The 24,749-nt window shown below is 35.8% G+C and overlaps 1 protein-coding gene across 2 annotated transcripts in view; it reads right to left on the minus strand.

The window, feature by feature from the left end:
- Positions 1-1,095: 1,095 nt before the first annotated feature.
- rb1cc1.S (RB1 inducible coiled-coil 1 S homeolog) overlaps positions 1,096-24,749 on the minus strand; it is a 56,649-nt gene continuing 32,995 nt past the window's right edge. For both annotated transcript variants that reach the window (XM_018223701.2, XM_018223702.2), the window contains exons 15-23: positions 22,719-22,884; positions 21,921-22,029; positions 20,416-20,656; positions 16,547-16,595; positions 15,679-15,726; positions 12,056-12,114; positions 7,455-7,582; positions 4,169-4,239; positions 1,096-2,171 (exon numbers count right to left, since the gene is read on the minus strand). In XM_018223701.2, the coding sequence (XP_018079190.1) occupies positions 2,094-2,171; positions 4,169-4,239; positions 7,455-7,582; positions 12,056-12,114; positions 15,679-15,726; positions 16,547-16,595; positions 20,416-20,656; positions 21,921-22,029; positions 22,719-22,884 (949 nt within the window). In that variant the 3' untranslated portion in view covers positions 1,096-2,093. The remainder of the gene's footprint in view (positions 2,172-4,168; positions 4,240-7,454; positions 7,583-12,055; positions 12,115-15,678; positions 15,727-16,546; positions 16,596-20,415; positions 20,657-21,920; positions 22,030-22,718; positions 22,885-24,749) is intronic.

Below are 24,749 nucleotides of genomic sequence, written 5' to 3' on the forward strand. Positions count from 1 at the left end.
TCTGGCAAGATTTTTTGAAGTTTTTATAGAGCTCGAAAATGTGAATGCAAATATGCCCCTTAGTCCCGTCATCCAAGCATGAGCAGCAAGAAGAGAAGCATTATGAATTCATATCATATAATCTTTATTAGATAAATGAATTAGGAAAATAAAAATTGGAGACAATTTATGATTCCCTTAAAGGCACTCATTTCGTAGGTGACTGATGAAGGTCCTGAACTGAAATCTGCAGTTGCCGCCTGATCACATGCTGTGATCCATTATGGGATTTACATAAAGGCACTCTATAGGCTGGCACACTGTATTAACCTTTGGTGCGTAGGGCCATATACATTGTATTGATTCTATATTAGCACTTTTACAGGTTTCCTCAGTGTTTCAGTGAAAATGAAACAAAAAAATGAAAAAAAGAAAAATTTGCAAAAAGTTATCTGGGCAAATTGTCATTTCTAACCACCTGCTTTCTGAAGGATGGGTTAGGAGGTAAAACAGATCCTGTAACAGGAATCCCCATTATTCTTTCTATGCTAAGAGCACTAGTTAATCAGCCCCCCATTTTTTAATTTAGTTTGGGGAAACTACTAATTGGGAAAAAGCATAACCACTCAGTACTGGATTATTTATTAAAGTCAGAATGCCAAAAACTCCAGTTTTTATTACAAATCTAAATTTTTAGCGGAAAAAAAACTTTTTTCGTGATTTATTATACCCCCGAGACTGCTAAAAGTCCAAATCTACTCCATCTCCAAGCTGTCGGGGTCCTGTAGAAGTCAAGATTCCAGATCAAATTTGAAGATATCATGGTCTGCTTTGCTATTCAGCCAAAAATCCGAAAAAAAACCAAGGGGATTTCAAGCGTTTTCACTAAAAGTTTGAGCACTTAAAACCTGTAAAATTCAGGTTTTTGTTTTGCAAAAAACCGAAACTTTTCAAGTTTTATTCTGAACTGATCTTATTGAGTTTTTTTCAATGATAAATAAGGTCAAGTCATGGATTCTAGTTTGCTTTGATTTTTTTTTTGACTTAAAGTTTGGATTTTGATAAATAACCCCCTTAGTGTAGGGTATCAAACTGCATTAAGCAAACTCAAGTACACACATTTTCCTTATTTTATTGGAAAACATTACCATAACATACTTTTCACATAACTTAAGATGCATTAAGTCAATTATGCACAATCCTGTGATTTTTTTTAAATATATATACAATACCTGTTCCTGTTTGTAAAACACACATTTTCAAACATTTACAGGTTTAAATCTTTATTGTTTTAAAAGTCTACATGTCTTTTGCAATACAATAATTCGTTACTTTGGGAAGGTTAATGTACAATGAACCTTTTTTTTGCAAGAAACTCAACCATAAAATACAATTTATCAATATGATTTCTTTAACATAATAAAAGACTTCTGAATCGTTGGGAATGCTTTAGCACAGTCTATATAGTTAGTGCTGTGTACATTCTTCCCTTTAGTATATATCCACAATAAATCGGTTGAAAGTGCATTGGAAAATTGCAGTGACCAGTCTGTCAAATGATTTTTAAACATTGACAAGCATTTGAAAAGAAAAGAAACTTTTTTTTTTCTTGAGGCAAATTCATATTAAATTAAATGATGATTATCAGCATGCCATAAACAGTCCTTTTTTTAAATAGCTGTCAGGTTTATACAGATTATAAAGGAAGAGTTGAAGAATGCAAGTACTTTAGATAAATGTTTCACAAAAAGACAAATGCTGGTAATTATAGTAACTAACATTTAACACTTAAGCACAAGCTAATTTATAGTTAACAAGCAGGAAGCATGTTAAAAGTCAGCATGAACACCATATATACCCTTTGGGGGAAAAATCAGTTCTTCTTGGTCCACATTTCAAAGTACTTTGGGTTAAAAACCTGGGGCAGATATGCAGAATCCTCTGATTTGATTTACATTTCTACAACATGAACCTTAAAAAAAAGAAATTTACAACACCGGTAGGGACTAATTGCTATTCCAACCTTAGTATCAAAAGGAGACATTCTCTTTGGCCTTCTGAACAGGTGATGTGGCCAGAGAATCCATAGCAGACAGATATTTACTGTAGAACGGTTATACTTTTTTGTTCCATGGCACTGCTTTGACCCGGTAAAACTTAGTGCCCAGAGGTACTTTAAATCTGTTTTGCGCCTAAATCAAAGAAAAAAAAAGTGTTAATTAGATGTGAAGTATTTTCATTGGTATTAAAATCTTGCTTCTGTCAATTAGCTGCATCTCACTCCAACCGAAGACACACATCAAGATGTGAATGGTTTTTCTATGCTCATTCAGTTTTCACTAATAACTTGATCTCAATTTTTTGGGCAATACTTCATACAGAAGACTGCTAAGACTTATTATCCTCTGGAATTTGATGTCCCATTCTACAACCCCAAGCACCACAGCTGTTATATAACTTCAAGGCAAGAACTAAATGTAAGTGTTATACCACCACTACTATATCCTTTATCTCAATAGTCTGTCTCCATTCTACCTCTCTAAGCTGCTCCTTAGTCTGTCCTAACATTTTGCCATTTGTTTGCCAATTTATAACTCCTCTGACTTCATCTCTCATTTTTCTTTTCCAAAATGTCTTTCTTTCCCTTATTTTAGAATGTGCAGGGCAACATAAACTCTTGTCATTATATGTAAGCTCCTTATAAATGCTAGGGTCATTTAATGAAAAAACTGGTGTTAAAGGAATAGTTCAGTGTGAAAATAAAAACTGGGTAAATAGATAGGCTGTGCAAAATAAAGAATGTTTCTAATATAGTTATTTAGCCAAAAATGTAATATATAAAGGCTGGAGTGAACAGATGTCTAATAAAACAGCCAGAATCCAACTTCCTGCTTTTCAGCTCTCTCTGAGTTAGTCAGCGACTTGAAGGGGGGCCACATGGTACATTTTTGTTCAGTGAGTTTGCAATTGATCCTCAGCATTCAGCTCAGATTCAAAAGCAACAGATATGACCCATGTGGCCCCCCCTCAAGTCTCTGATTGGTTACTGCCTGGTAACCAGGGTAACCAGTCAGTGTAAACCAAGAGAGCTGAAAAGCAGGAAGTAGTGTTCAGTCTGACATGTTATACATCAAATCACTCCAGCCTTTATACATTACATTTTTGGCTAACTAACTATATTAGAAACACGTTTTATTTTGCACAGCCTATCTATTTACCCAGTTTTTATTTTTACACTGAACAATTCCTTTAAAGTTTTGCCACAGTTAAAGGGAAAAATTGTGGTTACATGAACTTTTGATATTTGCTTTGAATGCCTCTTTAAAGACCAGTATGGGACCGATTACCTGGAATGTTTCGAAAGTGGGGGTTTTCTGTGACGTGGAGCCCCACGCCTTATGGCTTCTAAAAACTTTTAAAAATAAACCAAAAGGACTGTTTTGCCATTAAATAAATGCACATTGGCTTAGAGAGTACCAAGCATTGTCTTGCTATCACAGAGAAAATAGAAATAAATAAAAAATTAAAAACTGGTTAATTGGCATTCCTGAACATAGGAAACTTCATAACCTCACTCCATATAAAAGAGGGCAGTTTTTTCAAGGCTTAGTTGGGAAACAAACTGGGTAAATGCTGCACATAAGCAAGAAACTTAAAAAAAGGGAATTAAATTCAGTCTAAAACTTAAAACACCACAAAGCAATGTGACATATAATTAATCCATCTTCTTATGATTTGCTTACACATATTGTTTTATATGAATCATATAAATGTAAGGCATCCCCAATCTGAAAAATCATTATCCAGAAAGCTCTGAATTATGGGAAGGCAATCTCCTTCTGTCCATTCTCTGTAATAATAGAATAGTACCTTGTACTTGGTGGTAACTAAGCTGTATGAATCCATATTGGTGGTAAAGCAGACTAAAAGGAATGGTGCTCGAAAATATGGAAAGATCCCTTATCCAGAAAACCACAAGATAATAAAACGTACACCTGTCCTATGGATTTAAGTGGTGCAACCTATGCCCCCATACACAGATTTTACGGAATACAAGAAATTCAACTTAACTCAACTTAACAGCAGTTCCTTCAAACGGATAATTTTTACAGTAAAATATGATTTTCCCACATTTCCATTTAAAGACAATATGTATGCAACAGATCTCAGTAGAATGTTTTTGGTTTACCTTTTTTGCCTGACAATACTCCTTCTCCATTACTTTGCCCAAAACCCAGGGTTTTCTTGATGAGCCAGACGCTGTAATAATTACAAATGAGTATATGTTAAAATATCGATCAGAAAAGATGAAAGTCTTTTACCTTTGTGACAATGTCCCACCTCAATCAATCAATCAATCAATCAATTAATTAATAATTATTAACAGTATGGCTCTAACAAACTAAACTTGAAGCAAAAATACCTTTGTTTTAAAGAAAGTGAAATTGATATAGAACAAATAATAGAGTAGATTTTTCAAAGATTGCCCCATAATGATAATTAACTAAATATATCAGCAATAGAGATTAACATATCTATATTTTATGAAAGTGCTTTCTACACAAAGAATATGCAGACTTGGATTTTTGGCACAAAAAACCATTTGCCAATCTTTTGCCCAACAGAAACACATTCTCAGCCATGTAAGATAAAATAATATCTTTTCTATCTGTAAGGGGCAACCTATCCCTGCCAGCAGCTTGTTGACCAAAGCAACAAACAAAATGTAAAAGAAAAACAAACTAACCAGGGTTAAGATGTACAATTGCAGTATGCAGTAACGAGTTCTAAACAGATGCCAAGTAAAACCCTCCAGTGCATGTGGTTTCTCTTGTGTATTTTAATGTTACTCACGCAGGTTAGTAACTGTATAACACCATATCACATAAACATTTTGTTAGTCCTTGAATTTATTTAACAAACGTAACCTTGTGCTACGCTCACTAAGATATTATTTGATGATTCTGTAACAAAGGCTTGAGTGTGAGATGTTCTCATATGATTAGCCAGTAATAATGGTGAGTTGTGCTTGTTGTGAAATGCATAATGATGATGCATTTGATGATGTGCCCTCATAAAATCACTGCTGACTCTTAAAATGCTATACATCTAAAGCTCCAGGATTAGGCTGCTCTTCACTATCTGCCTCGGCACACAAAGCAGATCACGGAGGCTAAAACAAAACAGCAATCTGTTAATGTTACAGGCAGTTGTGCGGCACTGACCTTGTATAAATATTTTATAAATATCATTAGTGCAGACTTTTTGGTTTGAAATGCTTTTGCCCTCAGTGCAGCCAAGGCTCGCCTTTCTGTTGTTGATCAACAAGGCAGCACCCAGTCCATTCTCTATGAAAGCCAGATCTGATGGCTCCTGTCTGGCTGGAGACACAGTTTACAAAGTGATCTATGGAGATGAATCTCTGGAGGCCGCCACAAAACAGCGCAACATCTTGCGTCTCTTGTGCAGGAGCTGGGGAGCTTTGCTTCCCAAATGGCTCTCTATAACAGCCAGAAGCCATGTTGTGGACACTTATTAAGATAAATTGTGTATCGCCCCAAAACCTTGTGAATGCGCCAGAATGGGGAACCTAATGCCCATGTGCAGTGCCCTAGATAATTATAGAGCTTGAGGAGGGAAAGGTAAATGTAGGTGCAGTGACATGTAGGAAGTGCTGAATGAAAAATGAAAGTAATTGAATGCCCCACATCTATGCCTCGGGCATAGAGGTGGGGCAGATAATATTTGATTGACAGCTCGGATATTTAAAAACCATTATAACAGGTATGGATGTTTGAATGAAAAAAAAAAAATTGTTTCATCTTTAATGATTGCTACAAACAAAAATTCTTCCAGGCCCAGTGGTAGATATGAGAACAACACCCGATAGCAAAAATCCAAGTCCACCTAACCCAAGTTGAAACTACTTCAATTACACAAAGTAGGAGAAACAATAGCTTAACTGAAAGCAGCTCCATTGTGAAATTCTGGCTCTTTCTGAAAGCTCATGACCAGGCACAATGACCTGAGATGGCTGCCAACACACCAATATTACAGCTAAAAATAGATTTTTATTGGTTCAAGAATAAAAGTTTATGAATACAAAGAATTACTTGCAATGTACACAGTGTAATTTAGGAATAAAAACTATACCATCAAATCATGACAGAATCCCTTTATTATTAGTAATATTATTAACATTAATATAATATTTATATAGCGCCAACATATTTTGCAGCGCTATGAAGTAAATGTGTTTATTTAACTAAATCACATGAATTACATACATAGAACATAAAGAGTTGCAAAAGAGCTTACAATCTAAAGGGAAGGGAATATGACACAAGGTGTGGGAGTGGGCAAGATCAGAATTAAGTGGGTGAGAGATGTAGTACTGTATGTGGTGTTGCATTTGGTAGTTAAGCAGTGAGGGTAGGCTTCTCTAAATAAGTGCGTTTTAAGAGATCTTTTGAAAGCAGAAAGATTGGGAGAACAGACCGTGGGAGAGCATTCCAGAGGAGGGGTGCAGCCCTTGCAAAATCTTGAATGTGAGCATGTGAGGAGGTAATGAGAGACTTGAGTAGCAGGTCAGTAGGGGAGCGTAGTAAGCGCTTGGGTGAATATATAGAGTTCAGAGATGTAGGGTGGGGCAGAGTTATGAAGTGCTTTGAATGTCAGGGTCATTAATTTGAATTTTATTCTGAAAGGTAGCTGAAGCCGGTGCAGAGGAGGATCAGTTGCTGAGTGTTCATTATGGACTGCAGAGATACAGTCTCTGACGGGGAAGGCCAATTAAAAGAGAGTTACAGTAGTCTAGACGTGATATGACAAGAGAGTGAATAAGAATTTGGCGGCATCTTGGGTGATAAATGATCGTATTTTGTATCTGTTCCTTTGGTGGAAGTGACATGATTTAACAAGTGACTGGATATGAGGAGTGAAGGGCAGGGCATAATCTAGGATAACCCATTTCAGTTTTAGAGAGGTTTAATTTAAGGTAGTGTTGCGACACCCAAGTAGATATAGCAGACAGGCAGGAGGAGACCCGAGAGGAGTTCTGGGTTGAGATCAGGAGAGGAGAGATAGATCTGAGTATAATGAGCAAAGAGGTGGTACTGGAAACTATATGAGTTGATTAGTTTACCAATGGAGGAAGTATAGAGGGAGAATAATAAGGGGCCCAGGACAGAGCCTTGAGGAACCCCAACAGTAAGAAATCGGGGAGAAGATGCTACTCCATTATAGGAGACACTGAAGGAACGATTAATGAGGTAAGAAAAAAAAAAACAGGACAGGGCAGTGTAACGCAGGCCAAGCAAATGGAGGGACTGGAGGAGGAGAGGGTCATCCATAGAGTCAAATGCAGCAAAGAGATCAAGCTGCTGTAAAGTAAAGTACAAAAATGTTCAGCGTACCCACCTTTAAGAAAAAAATCTACCCCCAAACCCAGTATTTGTGATTCAAATCACACTCACCTGGTTTAAGATCTAGTGAAGAAAGAGATTCAGAATGCAAGAAGTACAAAGTTGGGCTGACGGTGAACAACACATAATTATCATGACGTTCATCCAAGATAATAAGTACCAAGTCTCCAACCTGGAAGCTGTAAAAAAAAAACACATAACAGAAACGCTCAAATGTGCAGAGTGCAAATGCTTATTGGAACAGTTTTGTTATACAGCTGGTACACTGGGCAGATGCCAATTTCAGACTAATGCTCTTTAACCAAGTAAATGAAGCTAAAGCCAATGAATTTAATGTTTATCTCCTATTTAAGTTTGCCAATATACTAATGGCAACAAATTAACCAACTAAATAACTGAAACGCTACCTTAAAACCAATTTACCTACATAGACGTTAACAAAAAACAATCCTAAACCTCCAAGTTAATACAAGTTATACAATAGTATAGTGTGAATGTGAACAGAGATTTTTTTAATTAATGTATGTTATGTTCTCAAAGTTCTTTGTTAATCCTAATTATGGCTCACTTACTAATAATTGATAATGAAAATGTACCACTAACTAAATGCAATATTAGAAATATGTAAATATCAAATAAAGCACTGTATAATATTAGCAACCTCAACAAATGACAAACGAATGTTGCATCTATTCTACAGAACAGTTTATTCCAAATTTTTAATTGTGTTCTGCTTTGTTCTCTACTTTATGTATGGATGCTGGGTTTTCATTTGGAGGGGTTGAACTTGATGGACGTTGTCTTTTTTAAACCCAATTTAACAATGTAAATTAAATATAAAAGAGTTTTCTGTTACAATTAGTAGCTGTACATTGGATTGGATTAGCATCTTTACATTGGATTGAAGCTACTTGATCTGCGGATAGTCATTTTGATAAACTGCACACTAATTGAGATGGTACAATTAAATACAAAGCAAGAAAGGGACTGGTAATCCCTATACATATCAATGGGGTTACTGACCAACCAGTTTAAGGAATGCTCTGTACTTACTTGGTGATTTGTTAGATGATGAGATCGAAAGAAATTGGCTAAAGACCTACAGGTCAAGTTTGTAAAATCAGAATCCTGATATAACATATAAAGATAAGGTCAAATTACAGTTGCCAAACAGTAGCTTGTGTTGCAGACTCTGCACAACTATATCTGATTCCTTTCACATACTCAAAAATGAACTGTGTTGTATAAATTGTCTTAATGACTACATAATTATGAATCATGCATTGATGTAAACAGATATTAATAAATAACTAATGGCTGTGCATGGTTTAATTACATACTATCTCAACTAGCAGTCTTTTAAAAGGACCAGAGAAACCATTATTCATCTGAAGGACATTCTTTATTATTTTCTGCTGTTACTGGCTCTTTAATTCTGACGGTGTTAAAAGTCTGAATAAAAATGTACTCCATCTCAAACTTGCCGAGATTTAGAAGTCAATGGCAGATTTCCTGTTTGCAATTGAAAGATATCCTGATCTGCGCTGGGTTTCGTACAATAATCTGAAGATTTAGTGGTTTTCAAGAGATAATTCGAAAAAAACCCGTTTTTTTTTTCAATTTTCCCGCACCATATATTTTAGTGAAAATGTATTGACCAATAAAGCAAAAAAGTCAAAGGAAATTTGGTCGGAGAAATGTACGAAGTTTGATAAATAACATTCAGGTTGAATGTACATATAATATAGGCATTTACAACCAGATTATGCTGGTGTCTTAGTCTTGGTATATGGATACAATGAAGAATTTAAGAAAATACAATTTAATAAACAGATGTATAAATTTCAGTATAAGCGATTGTCAGTGTATACACATTTTAGTGTCTGCACAATGCAGTTGGTTATAAAAGTAATCAATTTTTGCTAATAAAAACTTCAGAAGTTGAATGCAGTTTAATGGTTTATTTATTGAACTGGAATGTTGTCATGATTGCATACATGTTTTTAATAGTTGATCATCACACCTACGTTATAGTATATCCCAACTACCGCAATGTGCTAAATTTGTACAGATGTACTTTGAGCTGTGAGCTTAGTAGTCCATAACTGTGTTTTCTAGATGTAAACACATTACATTAACAGCTTGACAGTATATGGGACACACACAGAGTGAGCTATATTATTCAGAACGGCACAGCTTTCAGGAGACCTCCACCAAGTGGGTATTTGTCATTATTCATTATGTGTATATGTACAGTTGTGTTCAGCATAATAGCAGTGTGTTTAAAAAGGTGAATAAAGCTCAAAATCCTTATAATAGCTTTTATTTCCATACACGGAATGCATTGGGAACACTGAACTTTCTATACCAAATCAAAACATGAAGAAAAATTTTGCATACTTGTGTTATTCCTTTACAGAGTGAATAGGGTGTTCCAAAATTTGTATTATCCACATTTTTTTTACAAACTCAAACATTCACTATATAAACTGAAAAATGTTTAAAGATTTTGCTTTCCTTTGAATGACTGAACTAATATTTAGTTGTATAATCAGTGTTTCTGAGAACTGCTGCACATCTGTGTTGCATGGAGTCCACCAACTTCTGGCACCTGTTACATTCCACAATTCTGCATTTCTTTTGCATCATGTTTGATGTCACCCCACAAGTTTTCTATTGGACTAAGGTCCAGGGATTGGGCTGGCCACTGCATAATGTCAATCGACCAAGATGTTGCTCGTTTACTGGGGTGTTTGGCGTCGTTGTCCTGTTGAAACACCTATTTCAAGGGCATTTCCTCTTTGACATAAGGCAACATGACTTCCAAGTATTTGATGTATTGAAACTGATCCATGATCCCTGGTAGAGGATAAATAGGCCCAACACCATAGTATGAGAAACTTCCTAATATCATGATGTTTGTGCCACCGGCTTCACAATGAAGCATCATGATTGAATTCAGTGGCTTGAATTCAGTGTTTGGGAGTCGTCTGACAAACTGTCTGCAGCCCCTAGACCCAAAAATAACAAAAATCCCCTACCCCCCACCCAATGTAGACCCCCCTCCCTCTTTCCCCCAGCGCCACATGCGCAGTTGGAGCAAATTACCGGTTAGCGACAACTGTGCATGTGTAGTGATGGGCGAATTTGCTCCGTTTCGATTCGCCGAAAAATTTGCGAATCTCGCACGAAATTCGCCCCTTTTTTTTACGCCGGCGCCCGTTTTTGACGCCGTCGCCCATTTTGGCGCCGGCGTATGTTTTTCCGAAAAAAATTTTTTGTGTAGGGTTTTTTTTTGCTAAAGGGTTGAATTCTCCTTTAAGGCCAGTCAATGTGTTCTTTTGCAAATTGTAACCTTTTCAGCACATCTTTTCCAACAATGGGACTTTGCGGGAGTCTTCTTGCTGACAACTTGGCTTCACATAGACGTTTTCTAATTGTAACAGTGATCACAGGTAACTTTAGACATTCTTTGACCTTCCTGGAGCTGATCATTGGCTGAGTCTTTGCCATATTGGTTATTCTTCTATCCATTCGAATGGCAATTTTCTGTTTTCTTCCACATCTTTCAGGTTTTGGTCACAATTTTAAATCATTTGAGGTCATTTTATCTAAGCAGCCTATCTTCTGCACTTCTTTATATGTTTATATGTTTTCCTCTCTCATATCAACTTTTTGATCAAAGAATGCTGTTCTGACCAATTGTACTAAGATTTTCAGAGAGAAATGCACTATAACCAGCATGCACAGCATTTGCTGCCTTCCTACCTTTAAAAAGGGCGGTAATTGACACCTGTTTTTTCACAGAATGAACGACCTCACTAATTGAACTCCACACTGCTATTATTTGTAATTAATTAAAGATTCAATTACACAGAATCAGCAGCATGCATTTCTGGATTTCACTTATTCTACTATATCTACTAGTAAATTATTTCCCATGTAGAAATAAAATTTCTACCAAAAACAGTGAGCGATCAACTGTATAAGTAGCTTCAATACATATTATTAAAAAGTAGCAAGATAAGGGGAGTTGGATTTCATAATCAAGACAAGACATCAATAAGACAATATATGATATTAACATGATACGCCATGTCACCCGATGTTATAAAATCATATAAAAAAGAAACCTAACCCTAATACTCTAAAAGCATGAACAGCTTGGTCCTAAGGTTCCAATAAACATAAAATAATGTATGGTAGTAATGTGGGACCTGGGGGTCGGGCAGGTATGGGCATGCATCCACGCAACTTTAATATGTCCTACTTCTGCCTCTAGAGGTTGGTATTTTTAGATTTGCATCTGTGTATCTGTGTGATGTCAAAAAAAAGAAGAGAGCCAGTTGGGTGCAAGTAAGAAGCGGGCAGGTTAGGGTTGGGTGCGGGTTGAAGTGTTGCCATCCCACACATCACTAATGGTTGGGGCTCTGTTTAGAGAAATAATAAAAGATGGCTGCACACAGAAAAGCCAAGAGCAAACACACTGGAAATAAAAACAACTGCTTAAATACAGATTTTTGTCATAAACACGATAGACTAAATGATTCTGTATGTTAATATTGTTCACATTGTGCTTTAACAGTATAAGGTAAAAATGTCAGTAAAGTATATACACATTTGCTACTTGATTTTGTTTGAAATTAACTTACTCTCGAATAGCAATTTTTTCTGAATGTCTTGAAGATACTGAAGACATGCTTTGAGACATCTAGGGAAAAAATAGCATATATTAGAACCCTACTGGTCAAAGTACTCCAACAGGACCTGTAATCACATTCAAACTCTATATACAGTAGGTGGGAGGAAACTGTTTAATAAGAAATCTCTCATGTGTATATATTTTTGGAAATATGGCTTATGGCTCATTTAACTGCTAGTAGTTTGTCTCTTGAAAGGAGACTGTACTGAGAGAGTTAAACTGCTGCTGATGATTTCTCTCTTTACAGAAATTATTTCATGTCTACCTGTTCTCACAGGTGGATTGAATAGAGAAAATAAATAAATGCAAATAACAACCAAGGAATAGATTAAATTAGTTAATGTGGTCATGTACCCCTTACCTTTTATCTTACAGATATCTGAAAAGTTATCCAGACAGGTAAAGTGGCATTGTTTTAAGAAATAACAGGGTGGTTCACCTTCAAGTTAACTGTTATTATTCAACTTTTCAAGGGATCCCTTTATCAGCCTCAAAACTATAGGCTGGGTAAGTCTGACATCAGTTGTAGTAAAGCTTTTCTAGGGGTATTAAGGGACAAGATACTTGACTTCAATGTCATACTACTATGAGTTTGTGCCACCATGGCAAGGTGAGCAGGGACCTCGATTCTGGGATGGCAGTGGATGTGATCTACTTTGCTATATGATTTGATACAGTAACACACAGAAGGTTACTGGTGGTTAAATTAAGGAATGTTGGCCTGGAACATAGTATTTGTACCTGGATAGAGAACTGGCTAAAACATAGACTACAGAGAGTGGTGGTAAATTTTCTAATTGGACCAGTGTAAGTGGAGTACTGCAGATGTCTGTACTTGCTCCTTTGCTTTTCAACTTATTTATTAATGACCTGGAGGTGGGGATTGAAAGTACTGTTTCTATTTTTGCTGAGGACACTACATTGCGCAGAACTATAGGTCCCATGCAGGATGCTGCCACTTTGCAGAGTGATTTAACTAAATTGGAAAACTGGGCAGCAAACTGGAAAATGCAAGGTTATGCACTTTGGCAAAAATAATGTAAATGCAAGTTATACAATAAATGGCAGTGTGTTATGAGTTTCCTTAAATGAGAAAGATCTAGGGGTATTTGTAGATCATACGTTTCCTAATTCCGGACAGTGTTATTCTGTGGCCACTAAAGCAAAGTACTTCTTGCATAAAAAAGGGCATTAACTCAAGGGATGAAAGCATAATTATGCCTCTTTATAGGTCCCTGGTAAGGCCTCACCTGGAGTACGCAGTGCAGTTTTGGGCTCCAGTCCTTAAGAGGGACCTAAATGAGCTGGAGAGAGTGCAGAGACGTGCAACTAAACTGGTTAGAGGGATGGAAGACTTAAATTATGAGGGTCAACTGTCAAGGTTGGGGTTGTTTTCTATCGAAAACATGACACTTGTGAGGGGACATGATTACACTTTACAAGTACATTAGAGGACATTATAGACAAATAGCAGGGGACCTTTTTACCCATAAAGAGGATCACCACACCAGAGGACACCCCTTCAGACTAGAGGGAAATAACTTTCATTTGAAGCAATGTAGGTGGTTCTTCACAGTCAGGACAGTGAGGTTGTGGAATGCACTGCCGGGTGATGTTGTGATGGCTGATTCTGTTAATGCCTTTAAGAATGACTTGGATGATTTCTTGGACAGACATAATATCAAAGGCTATTGTGATACTAATATATATAGTTAGTATAGATATGGGTATATACAGTGAGGTATAGATGTGAGTGTATAGAGGGATCAGTGTGTGTGTATGGATGGATGCTGGGTTTCATTTGGAGGGGTTGAACTTGATGGACTTTTTTTAAACCCAATTTAACTATGTAACTATGTCCATAAAAATACTAAACAGCAAAGGGGGACATGAACACAAATGAACCACACAGTACATATTTCACTTAGCATTGTCAAAGATGGAATGTCAGCCCCCAAGTTCTTCTCTAATCCAATATGTTATTAGCCAAATGGCTAATTTAATACTGATGAGCATTAAATGAGACCTCTCTTTAGATTAAATGGTTACAACATAACTTTTAGTATGATTGAATCCCTTCAATCAGTCCCTTTTCCCTCCCGATTGCCACTGAGAGCAGATTATAGTACTAAGGTAAGAAACAGTTTTTATCAACCTCTGTTACCTAGCTTATGGGTTCTCACCTGCATTTAATATTTTCCTGTTATCAATTTGCCTAAATAGACTGAAACAGTACAGGTGTAGTGTTATATGTAGTGTTATATGAAAGCAAACTAATTGACCTATTTGGGTTATTCGGTATTCTCTGCATTATGCAAATACATATTTTTTTCAGGATCAAAGCAGCTGTAACATTTTAGATTCTGTAATCCATTCCAGGACTATACAGGATGTTTCTAAAATGAGAATAAACAGCACCCAAACTCTGTCCTCTTAGTATATTCCAACAGTGTTGTTTGCAGTTGGACTTTCAATCCATACTCACCCAAGCATTACTTCATCATTTTTTATGGAGGCAATTGCTTTGACACGCTTAATGCTATACAGGTATGGGATCCATTACCTGGAAATCAGTTATCCAGAATTCGAATTTTGGCCATCTTCCATAGACTCCATTTAATCAAAATATTCCAAATCTTTAACAATCATTTCAAATTATTTGTAATAATTAAACTTTACATTGTTCACGGTCCAAACTGATATATAATTAATCCTTATAGGAAGTAGAACCAGCCTATTGGGTTTATTTAATATTTACATGAATTTCTAGTAGACTTAATGGATTGTTCCATAATTTAGATCTTCGCACATTATCTGTAAAGCTCCAGGTTTCCGAGCATTCTGGATAACAGGTCCCATACCTGTATAAGACTTTCCAATTGCAACCAGCTTATTTTTATTATTAATAATAATAATAATAATAATATGTATACATACCGCTCATTAATTGGAAATGCTTTGATTTGGCTGTATAGCAAATCTTCCACAAAAGATTTGGCTAAGTACTAAATCTTAACTAGCATATTCAAATAAATTATAACATCTGTGAACAAATATTTGTCACTTTCATTTGTCCAGATCTTTAAAGAGACATGACTTTAAGGGATCAGCTGAAATGAATCTAAAGCCTATTATGATACAGCCTCCTCTGAATCCTCTATGAGTCCTGGGACTGAATCCTGTATTCAAGTTTATTATAAATAAAATTTATTATAAATAAAATGCTGTCTATACTTCTAAAATATCAGAAGGGGAACATTATATATATTTCTAAAATGTATCTTGCTTTAATGGTAACAGAATCATATATTGTTGTATTTTTAGCCAACAACTCAAACAAGGAAAAAAAAAAAAATTCAACATCAAAAAAAACAAATTTTTTTCCAGTTTCCACTGATTGCGGTTTATAGTTATAGGCTACCTCTCTTGTGCTTGATACTAATGCCTTTAATTATTGTTTCCCAAAATTCTTGCATCAGGATTGTTTCAGAAGGCAAGTCTGCATGAGTATCTACATACATATAGAAAAAACCCACTACTGACAATGTTATTAATCTTCAAAAATGGTCTTACCAATCTTTGATTCAAACGTTTATTCTCTTCTTCTTTCAGTTGCAAAGTCTGCAGCAAAAAGTGTTAAAAATTATTAATTACTGTTCCTTTAAGTAAATCCATCACACTGTAAATAAAGTCTTTTAAAGTAATGAAAACATAATGTCATGTGGTGGTGCACTATTAAAACTAGTGTGTCTGCCTTGGAAACTCTACAGTAGTTTATATGAACAAGCTGCTGTGTATCCATGAGGGCAGCCATGAAAAGGAGAAAAGGCACAGGTTACACAGCAGATAACAGATACATTCTGAAGTATACAATTGGATTCTTCAGAACTTAACTGTGATCTACGGTGTATCTTGAATGGCTTCGGTGCTTGAATGGCTGCCCCCATGGCTACACAGTTACTTGTTTATATAAACTTTAGTTGTGTTTCTGAAGCAAATAACACCAGGTATACCAGGGCAGGGAAACAGTACATTATATAGCTTTACCTTTAATTTTTACTTTTTCTGGTGTTACTGTTTCTTTAAACTAAATAGAATACAATAAAATGTTATATCTACTCCCATTGTTCAAATGATTTAGCACATGTAGTAAATACAAGACCCCTTATGGGATGTGGGTCACTTAAATGCCTTCTGCCTTATGAATACAGCAGTGCCAAACAAAAGCAGCAAAGTATTCATTCAAGGCGGACACAGGACCTGTATCTTCATAGCGAAGAGACCTTCAGAAATTCAGTTATCTAGAAACACAGATTGCAAAGTATGAGTCCAAAAATTATGCGGGATTGCAATTTTTTTTGCACTTTGCCTACTGCCTTCCCAGTGGTAAATTATGCCTAATACAATGTTCTAAAGAACGGACAAGGAAAATTCTACATACTCTTTCAAGCTGTATTATCTTTTGCTTTTCTTCTGACAATGTAAGATCACTGTAAAAAAATAAAGAAAAAATAAAAAGTTAACGCTGTTATCAAGAGATAAGAAATGAGTTCCTGCAAATATATATCTAACAAAACATCATTTCCCTTTAAATACAATACAGCATGTTAAATATTACTAGAGCTTAACTTGCAAGTTAAAGTATGAGCATGTTGCTATTCTTGTCCTAAAAAGGGGCATGAATGCCAACGTTTAGATTTTGTTCTATAATTAACATTATAACAGTGTGAAAAGTAGTCTGGAATTAATATATATTATGTTTTGAAGGGAATGTATCAAAGTTTTCTATTAAAGATGTAGAAATTAAAACATCTAGGGGCAAATTCACTAAGCGCCGAAGCGCCGGACGCTAGCGTCAATTCACTAGCGCTGGTCATTTTCGTTACTTCGCAAATTCACTGACGAATGCTGGCGTAAATTCGCTAGTGTTACTTCACTAACGCGCGCATTGTACTGAACGCTACCTTTTACACTAGACTTCCTTCGCCACCTCAGACCAGGCGAAGCGCAATAGAGTAGATAGGGATTGCTTCAAAAAAAGTTAAAATTTTTTCTAAGTCCCAAAAAACCCTGGCGTTTTTTCTATATTGTGGGTGATAGGCTGAAAAAGATCGAAAAAAATTTTGGGGCTCACCCTCCTTCCCCCCTACATTTCCTAACTCATGGCAACTTAACTATACAGTGGGCACATGTGTAGGGCAAAAAAAAAAAATTATTTGATGTTTTGAAGGTTTCCCAGGCATTTGTAGTGATTGTACGTATTTCTCCATTGAAATTTGAATTTGGCGCTGTATGCAAATTAACCATCGCTAGCGTAACTTTGCTTCGCTTAGCGAATCAACGCTAGTGCAACTTCGCAACCTTACCCTACCCCTGAGCGCAACTTCGGATTTTAGTGAATTTGCAGAGCGCTGGCGAAACTACATCTGGCGAAGTGTGGCGAAGTGCGGCGAAGTTACGCCTGGCGCAACTACGAATCTTAGTGAATTTGCCCCCTAGTCTTGGAGGTTGAAATGTAACAATATATCTCATATACTAATGGGGGAATGTAATATGTTTCGTTAACGCAAAAAACATTCACAATGTGCGAATGTTAGCGACCATGTATGCGCCATTTCTGACCAATTAAAGACTTCCTCACAAAGTTTGCAACCAAATTGCTTTTGCAGTGTATGTAATAACATTTCACAATCACAAAACATTTTTTTGCAACAAAATATTTACCGAAACTCCAGAGCAGGTGCTAAAGGTTCGCAAAGCTCAATTAAGATTCGCAATGCAATTAAAGCCTAAAGAAGAATATTTTATTTGCAAAGTTTTGCTCTTTGCAAATTTTATTAGATTTCCCCATATTTCTTTTAAAGACTGGAAAAAAGGTAAGTGGATGCATTCACTTGCGTAGAAAATACGTTTGCTTAGATAACAATCTTCTACCTCAGACGAAATAACTTGTATACGTGTACAGTATAAGTACGCATGAAAGTCAACAGCTGGCCATACAGTTTGGAAATTGCTTGCTTGGCAAGCTGCTGAAGAACAATGATTGTATCATACGGCAGGTCTTTAGAACTTTGTTGGGTGATAGCTGAATCGTTCTGCTGATGCAGTCCTTGCCCAGCGGGATTTTCAAATCTGTCTGATAGATATCTGCTGTTCGAAGGCATTCATAGGCCAATAAGGTTTAAATAGTTTATACTAAACAACTTAGTAGGCATGCATCAAGGATGCATGGATATGAAAAAAAATCATTCTATCAAACAGGTACTGTACAGATAACAGTAATACAGCCATTTGTCCCAGTAATTAAAAGAAATAAAGTAACCCAAGCACAACACAGCTGGAGAGTTAACTGGAATTATGTGGAACACACAGAGGGGCACATTTACTAAGCTCGAGTGAAGGATTCGAAGTAAAAAAAACTTTGAATTTCAATGTATTTTTTTGGGTACTTCGACCATCGAATAGGCTACTACGACCTTCGACTACGACTTCGACTATTCGACCATTCGATAGTCTCTAAAAAAAACTTTGACTGCATACTTCGGTAGTTTAAACCTACTGAGGTACAATGTTAGCCTACTATGGGGACCTTCCCCATTACTTTTCTAAGGTTTTTTTGATCGAAGGAAAATCCTTCGATCGATGGAATAAAATCCTTAGATTTTTCCTTCGATCGTAGGATTTGCGGTAAATCCTACGAATTCGATATTCCAATTTGTAGGATTTTACCTCAAGGGTCGAATTCGAGGGTTTATTAATCCTCGATATTCGACCCTTAGTAAATGTGCCACAGAATATCTTTAAGGAAAACAATGTAGGTCTCTATAAAAAGATATTGCATTAAACAGTTCATATGTAAAATCCTGCTTTATGTAAATAAACCATATTCATAATAATATACTTTTCTAGTAGTATGCACCATTGGGTAATCATAAATAGAAAATTGCCATTTTAAAAAACAAAAGGGCCGCCCCCTGGGATCGTAGGATTCACTGTACTCACAAACATGTCAACAAACCATACATGTTAGGTCACATGAGCCAATTTACAGACAGAGTTGTGTCTTTTGCTTTAACACTTCTTCCTGTAACAGTTAGGGGCAAATTTACTTATGGTCGAATATCGAGGGTTGATTAACCCTCGATATTCGACTGCCGAATGGAAATCCTTCGACTTCGAATATCGAAGTTGAAGGATTTACCGCAATTCGTTCGATTGAACGATTCGAAGGATTTTAATCCATTGATCGAACGATTTTTGTTCGACCAAAAAAAGATAGCAAAGCCTACTTCGGTAGGTTTCGGTAGGTTTTAGGTGGCTAACTAGGGGGTCAAAGTTTTTTTTTAAAGAGACAGTACTTTGACTATCGAATGGTCGAACGATTTTTAGTTCGAATCGCTCGATTTGAAGTTGAAGTCGAAGGTTGAAGTAGCCCATTCGATGGTCGAAGTAGCCAAAAAAATCATTCGAAATTCGAAGTTTTTTTATTCTATTCCTTCACTCGAGCTAAGTAAATGAGCCCCTTAGAGTTGTAATATTTCTGGTCAGGTGATCTCTGAGACAGCACACAGACCATCATGAAATGGGGGTTCAAGGCAAGAGATATAAAAGGGCAAGATTTACTTAAATATATATATACCAGTTTGGTAAGATTCTTTAATATACCACTTAATATGATGTAAAATATCTGTTGCTTAAGTATTCATTTTGGGGGAACAGTTTTCCTTTAATATGTATAATTCTCCATGATCAACAACACGTCAAAAGGATTAAACAACAAATTTAAGCCCTCGTGCATTACATTGAGGCACATTTATTAAAGGTCGAAGTTTGAAATCATGTGTTGACATGAGTTTTTTTTAACTATTAAATTCGAATATACTCGAAATTGAATACCTAAAACTCGCACTAATTTTAACGACTCAAAAACTTGAAACGAATTTGAATCGAATTCAACTAAACTAAAAATGAATGTCAGGAAGGCTTTAATATGTCCAGATTGGCCCCTGGACCTCTCCCATTGACTTATACATGAACTCGGCAGGTTTTTAGGTGGTGAATGGTCGAATTCGAGTTTTTAAAGGGCCAGGGTGTGATAAATTACATAAAGTTTTGACCATAAACAAAAAATCGAAAATTCAAATTTTCAATTCAACTCTTAATAAAGAGAGAGAAAGAGAGAGAGCAACAATAACAAAATAAACTACAACGATATAAAAATCTCAGAACAAAACAGAAAACGTTAACAAGTGTCTGATGTTTTAAAAACTTTTTCGTTATATACTTTACAATGATTGAGTTTGTACTTACTGAACAGCCATCATGCTGGTTTCCATACTGGGTTCCAATTTATCTTCCTCAAGGACTGTGGCATCAAAATTTGGTCTATCGAATTCAGGAGGAAAGTCAGGTGCAGTGGCTCCACTAGGTTCAGAAGCCACAGTCACCTGAGCTAAAGTGGCAACATTGTGTAGCCTGGCAACTTCTTCCTCAAGTTTTTTCTTTTCTTCAAGCAAACGAGCTCGGTCTTCAGACAGTGTTTCAATTAGATCTAAAATGTATATATATCAAAGTGATCATTCCAAGAAAAAAATGGATACAATACCTTATAAAATGAATAATTATACATTGTAAATTAATCAATAAAAAGGTCATTTGTACCATGTAAGGTTCCTACTGATCTTTGCACGTACAAGACGTTGCTCGATTTGGCAGAAACCTTTCTACTAATTGAATGATCTGTGTGGCGAGTTTCCAATGGAATTAAGAATAAGGAATTTTCCATTATCATGCTGAGTACCTTTTTATTAAATAGTGCCCATGTGTGAATTTTTTGTTTTCCATTTTTGGAAAGATCCCTCATTTTTAAACTGATTAATACTTGAGCGTTTTCTTTGTGGCTAACAGACAACCTTTTAAAGTTGCTACAAACACAGCTGTCATTGTGATTTATTGCCATAACTTCCTTGTGAGAATCGCCACATGGAGGAATGGAACTAGCCACTCATTCTGCCTTCTATCTATGGGACTGCAAGGAAGATATGGTAAAAATGTATAACTATTATTATTTTCAAAGATTTTAACAAGCAACTTAGAAAATCAGATATATCTTAAATGCAGAAATAAACTTTTTTTTAATCAATCTTTTAACACTGCAATAGTATTAAAGAACACAATACAGTCACTAGCCTACAAGATATGTTGACATAATCACAGCTTTTACCAAGTCAGACACAAAGAAGATGCAGGTGGTTCAATCTGACTTATGTGATATGAGGCAGTGATCTCTATGTACCTACCTGGATTTTGTTGGGGCCAGCCCTGTCTGCCATGTCTTGTCACTAATATTAATGCTAAATCCGAGTACGAATTAGGTATGTACCGAATCCACTTTTTGGGATTCGCTGAATCCCCGAATCCTTGGTGAAAGATATGGCCGAATACCGCATATGCAAATTAGGGACAGGAAAGGAAAAAGTGGAAAAAATTCTTCTTTTGTGACGAAAAGTCCTGGTATTTCCCTACCTGCCTCTAATTTACATAGGAAAATTAGGATTTGGATTCGGTTCGGCCGGAACAAGGATTTGGACGAATCCTGCTGAAAAAGGCCGAATCCCTAACCGAATCCTGGATTCAGTGCATCCCTAGTACGAATCGCAAGTGCTACACTGATAATAAAACTTGCTTATGTGACACTTAAGGATGCATGCACACTGATGAAAGAATAAAAAGTTTTTGAGAAAAATTTAAAAATTCTTGTAACTCAGCGTAAATACTGTATATTCCTTAAAACGGTTAATTGTTCTGTTTCTTACCTTTATCTCTCTCCTGCTGTTGGGTAACCATCTTTAATTTCTCACTGATTTCACTTATAATGTTTTCTTTCTTCACTCGCTCTCTTGTCAAAACTGTGTTAAAGTTTGTCTATGGGGGGGAAAAAAGAAATGTGAATGATGGTGAATTGAATTTAATGCTGATAAAAAGAATACGAATATGTTAATGCGATATCTACAGGTCAGGACATCAGGTTAAGTATCAGTGATGAAATAAACCAGTTTTAATGCTCCTGTGTGTGAAGTCTGGAGACCCTCATCGTGCTCAAACAAAGAATGACGTTTATCATTCCCTGTACAGGGTACTGTTTTATTCTTGCAGAGAAAAAATTATTTTAAATGTTTTGAATTATTTAATCAAAATGGAGTCTATAGGAAATGGCCTTTTAGTCAGTAATGCAGCAGATATCAGATAAGCTCTGTAGTATAAAATGGGATTTTTTTTTTCAAAACGTATCATTGAATTCAAGCAGAATTCTGCATCTGTTTTTCAAAAGAGCAAACAGATTTTTTTTATATTTAATTTTAAAATCTGACATGGGGCTTGAAATGTCAGTTAGCCAGGTCCCCCCAGACAATGTGAATTGTGTCTTGATAAACTTCACTCTTTACTGCTGCACTGCAAGTTGGAGTGATATCACCCTCTCCCTTCTCGCCCCCAGAAGTCCATCAGCAGAACAGTGGGAAGGTTACCAGATAGCAGCTCCCTGGTAGATCTAAGAATATAACTCAATAGTGAAAATCCCACTGCGACTGCTCCAAAGGTATTTAGATAATTACCTGTTGTTCTGCAATCAGTGAAATCCTAAGACTTTGCATGTCTTCACTCATTTTCCTTTCTTGGTGTTCAAGCTGCTCTGTGAAGGACTGTTTCTCTTTTTCAAGCTGTTCTTGAAGTTTAGAGGCCAAGTTATGGGCATTTTCTGGCACTGCAAATTCAGTAGAGCTTAGGAGAGGTCAAAAGGATAGAATAGTTTGATTAATTAACACTGTATACAGGCAAAAAACATAAAAAACACTCAAAGAACAAAAATCATTTGTATTTTTTAAATGCAAATATTAAAATGTTTAAAAGATAAATCAATTATCTATAGGTGTTGAATCACTTAACCGGAAATGGTTATCCAGAAATCTCCAAATACATGAAGACAATTTCCCACTAACTCAATTTTAAGAAAATAATTTGAATATTTAAAAATGATTAATTTTCTTTGTAATAAAAATAAAACAGGACCCGTTATCCTGAAACCCTGAGATTAAACCTTATTGGAGGCAAAACAAGCCAATTGGTTTTATTTAATGTTCAAATGATTGTTTAGTAGACTTAAGGTATGGAGATCCAAATTACGGAAAGATCTGTTATCTGGAAAACCCCAGGTCCCAAGCATTCTGAATAACAGGTCCTATGCCTGTACCTTGTACTTAATGGTAACTATGCTCAATGAATCTAAAACAATTCTTTTGTGTTTATTTAATGTTTAAATGGTTTACACATAATGCAGAACCCCCAACAATTAAGAGGCAGTTGTCATAGAAGGTAAATATGAATATAGAACATAAGAACATTCCCCCTATTGAATGTAAGGATATTAAAAGCTAACAGTGGTTCATTGGGGTTTTAATCTTGTTTAGAATTGTGTGCTTAAGAAATTCTCAAAGGTGCTACCATTGGAACAAATATGATGGTCTCTTATGCATAGAGATACAGACAGACAGATACTGTATAGCTTTATAAAAAAATAATGATTTGATTAAATCTATGGTCTTACATAACAGGATACAACTAAGCTTCACCCACATCTCACAGGTCCTACAAAAATAAATCTCACGTGACAAAAACAACAGTTTAGATATTATTTATTCAACAAAAAAATTCATGAGAAGTCATGATACTAAGTAGAGAATAATGTTTTACAGAATACCATAAATTATTGTAATGCAGAAACTCTAGTTTAGCTCAAGCCCCTTCAGGCTATAGAACACAGCTGCTAGGTATCCATGCATAGCCCTGTGAAATGTAAATGTAGCTATCTCTGGTAAGAAGAAATCTACATCAGTGTAGAGTTTTGGCGCTGGTGGTGGGCAAGGTCACTGGCTGAACCACAAAGAATAACCGTGTAGTCATGCTTTTGAAATCTAGTGAAGCTTGAATGATGTAAGAAAACATATGATTGGTGTCTATGTGTTAATGAAATTATGTATTTTCACCAATGAAAAACGTATATAAATAAACATAATCCCCCTATTTTTTTAAAAAAGTTAATTGCTGTGGAGCAAATTTATCTGTTTTTGCCAATTAGCGAGAGAGCTTCCTGAATTGAACACTTTAACTAAGGAATGTTAACTGATGCCTTTATATATGCTATATAGCTGCTATAGAACTTTATACAATATGGGATGGTTTATTCTTTTAAGAAATGAACTGAAATAATATAACTAGAAACGCCTAACTTTTACCTAATACTGTATAGACATACAGGAGATAGAAATGTGTAGAACCGCTAACCCTTTAATCAAATTTACCATAATTATTCGTCAACTCTTGTCTATTTTTTTTTTAATAAAAGAAGAATAGAGTTGGGAGCACTGAAATATACAGTGCTCATATATATAGGGCTCATTAATCAAAATGGGAAAAATATGTGGCTCAGCAGTAACCCATAGCAATTAACTGCAAGTAAAACAATGAAAGCAAAAACGTAATTTGTTGTCATGAATGAGTAATTGATAAACTACTAACTAGGAACTACTAGGAAAATGGATGATAGAATTAGCAGCGATATAATGTTTAGTTTAATGTATAAGTAAAAA

The sequence above is a fragment of the Xenopus laevis genome, chromosome 6S, assembly GCF_017654675.1.
Source record: "Xenopus laevis strain J_2021 chromosome 6S, Xenopus_laevis_v10.1, whole genome shotgun sequence".
NCBI lineage: Eukaryota > Metazoa > Chordata > Amphibia > Anura > Pipidae > Xenopus > Xenopus laevis.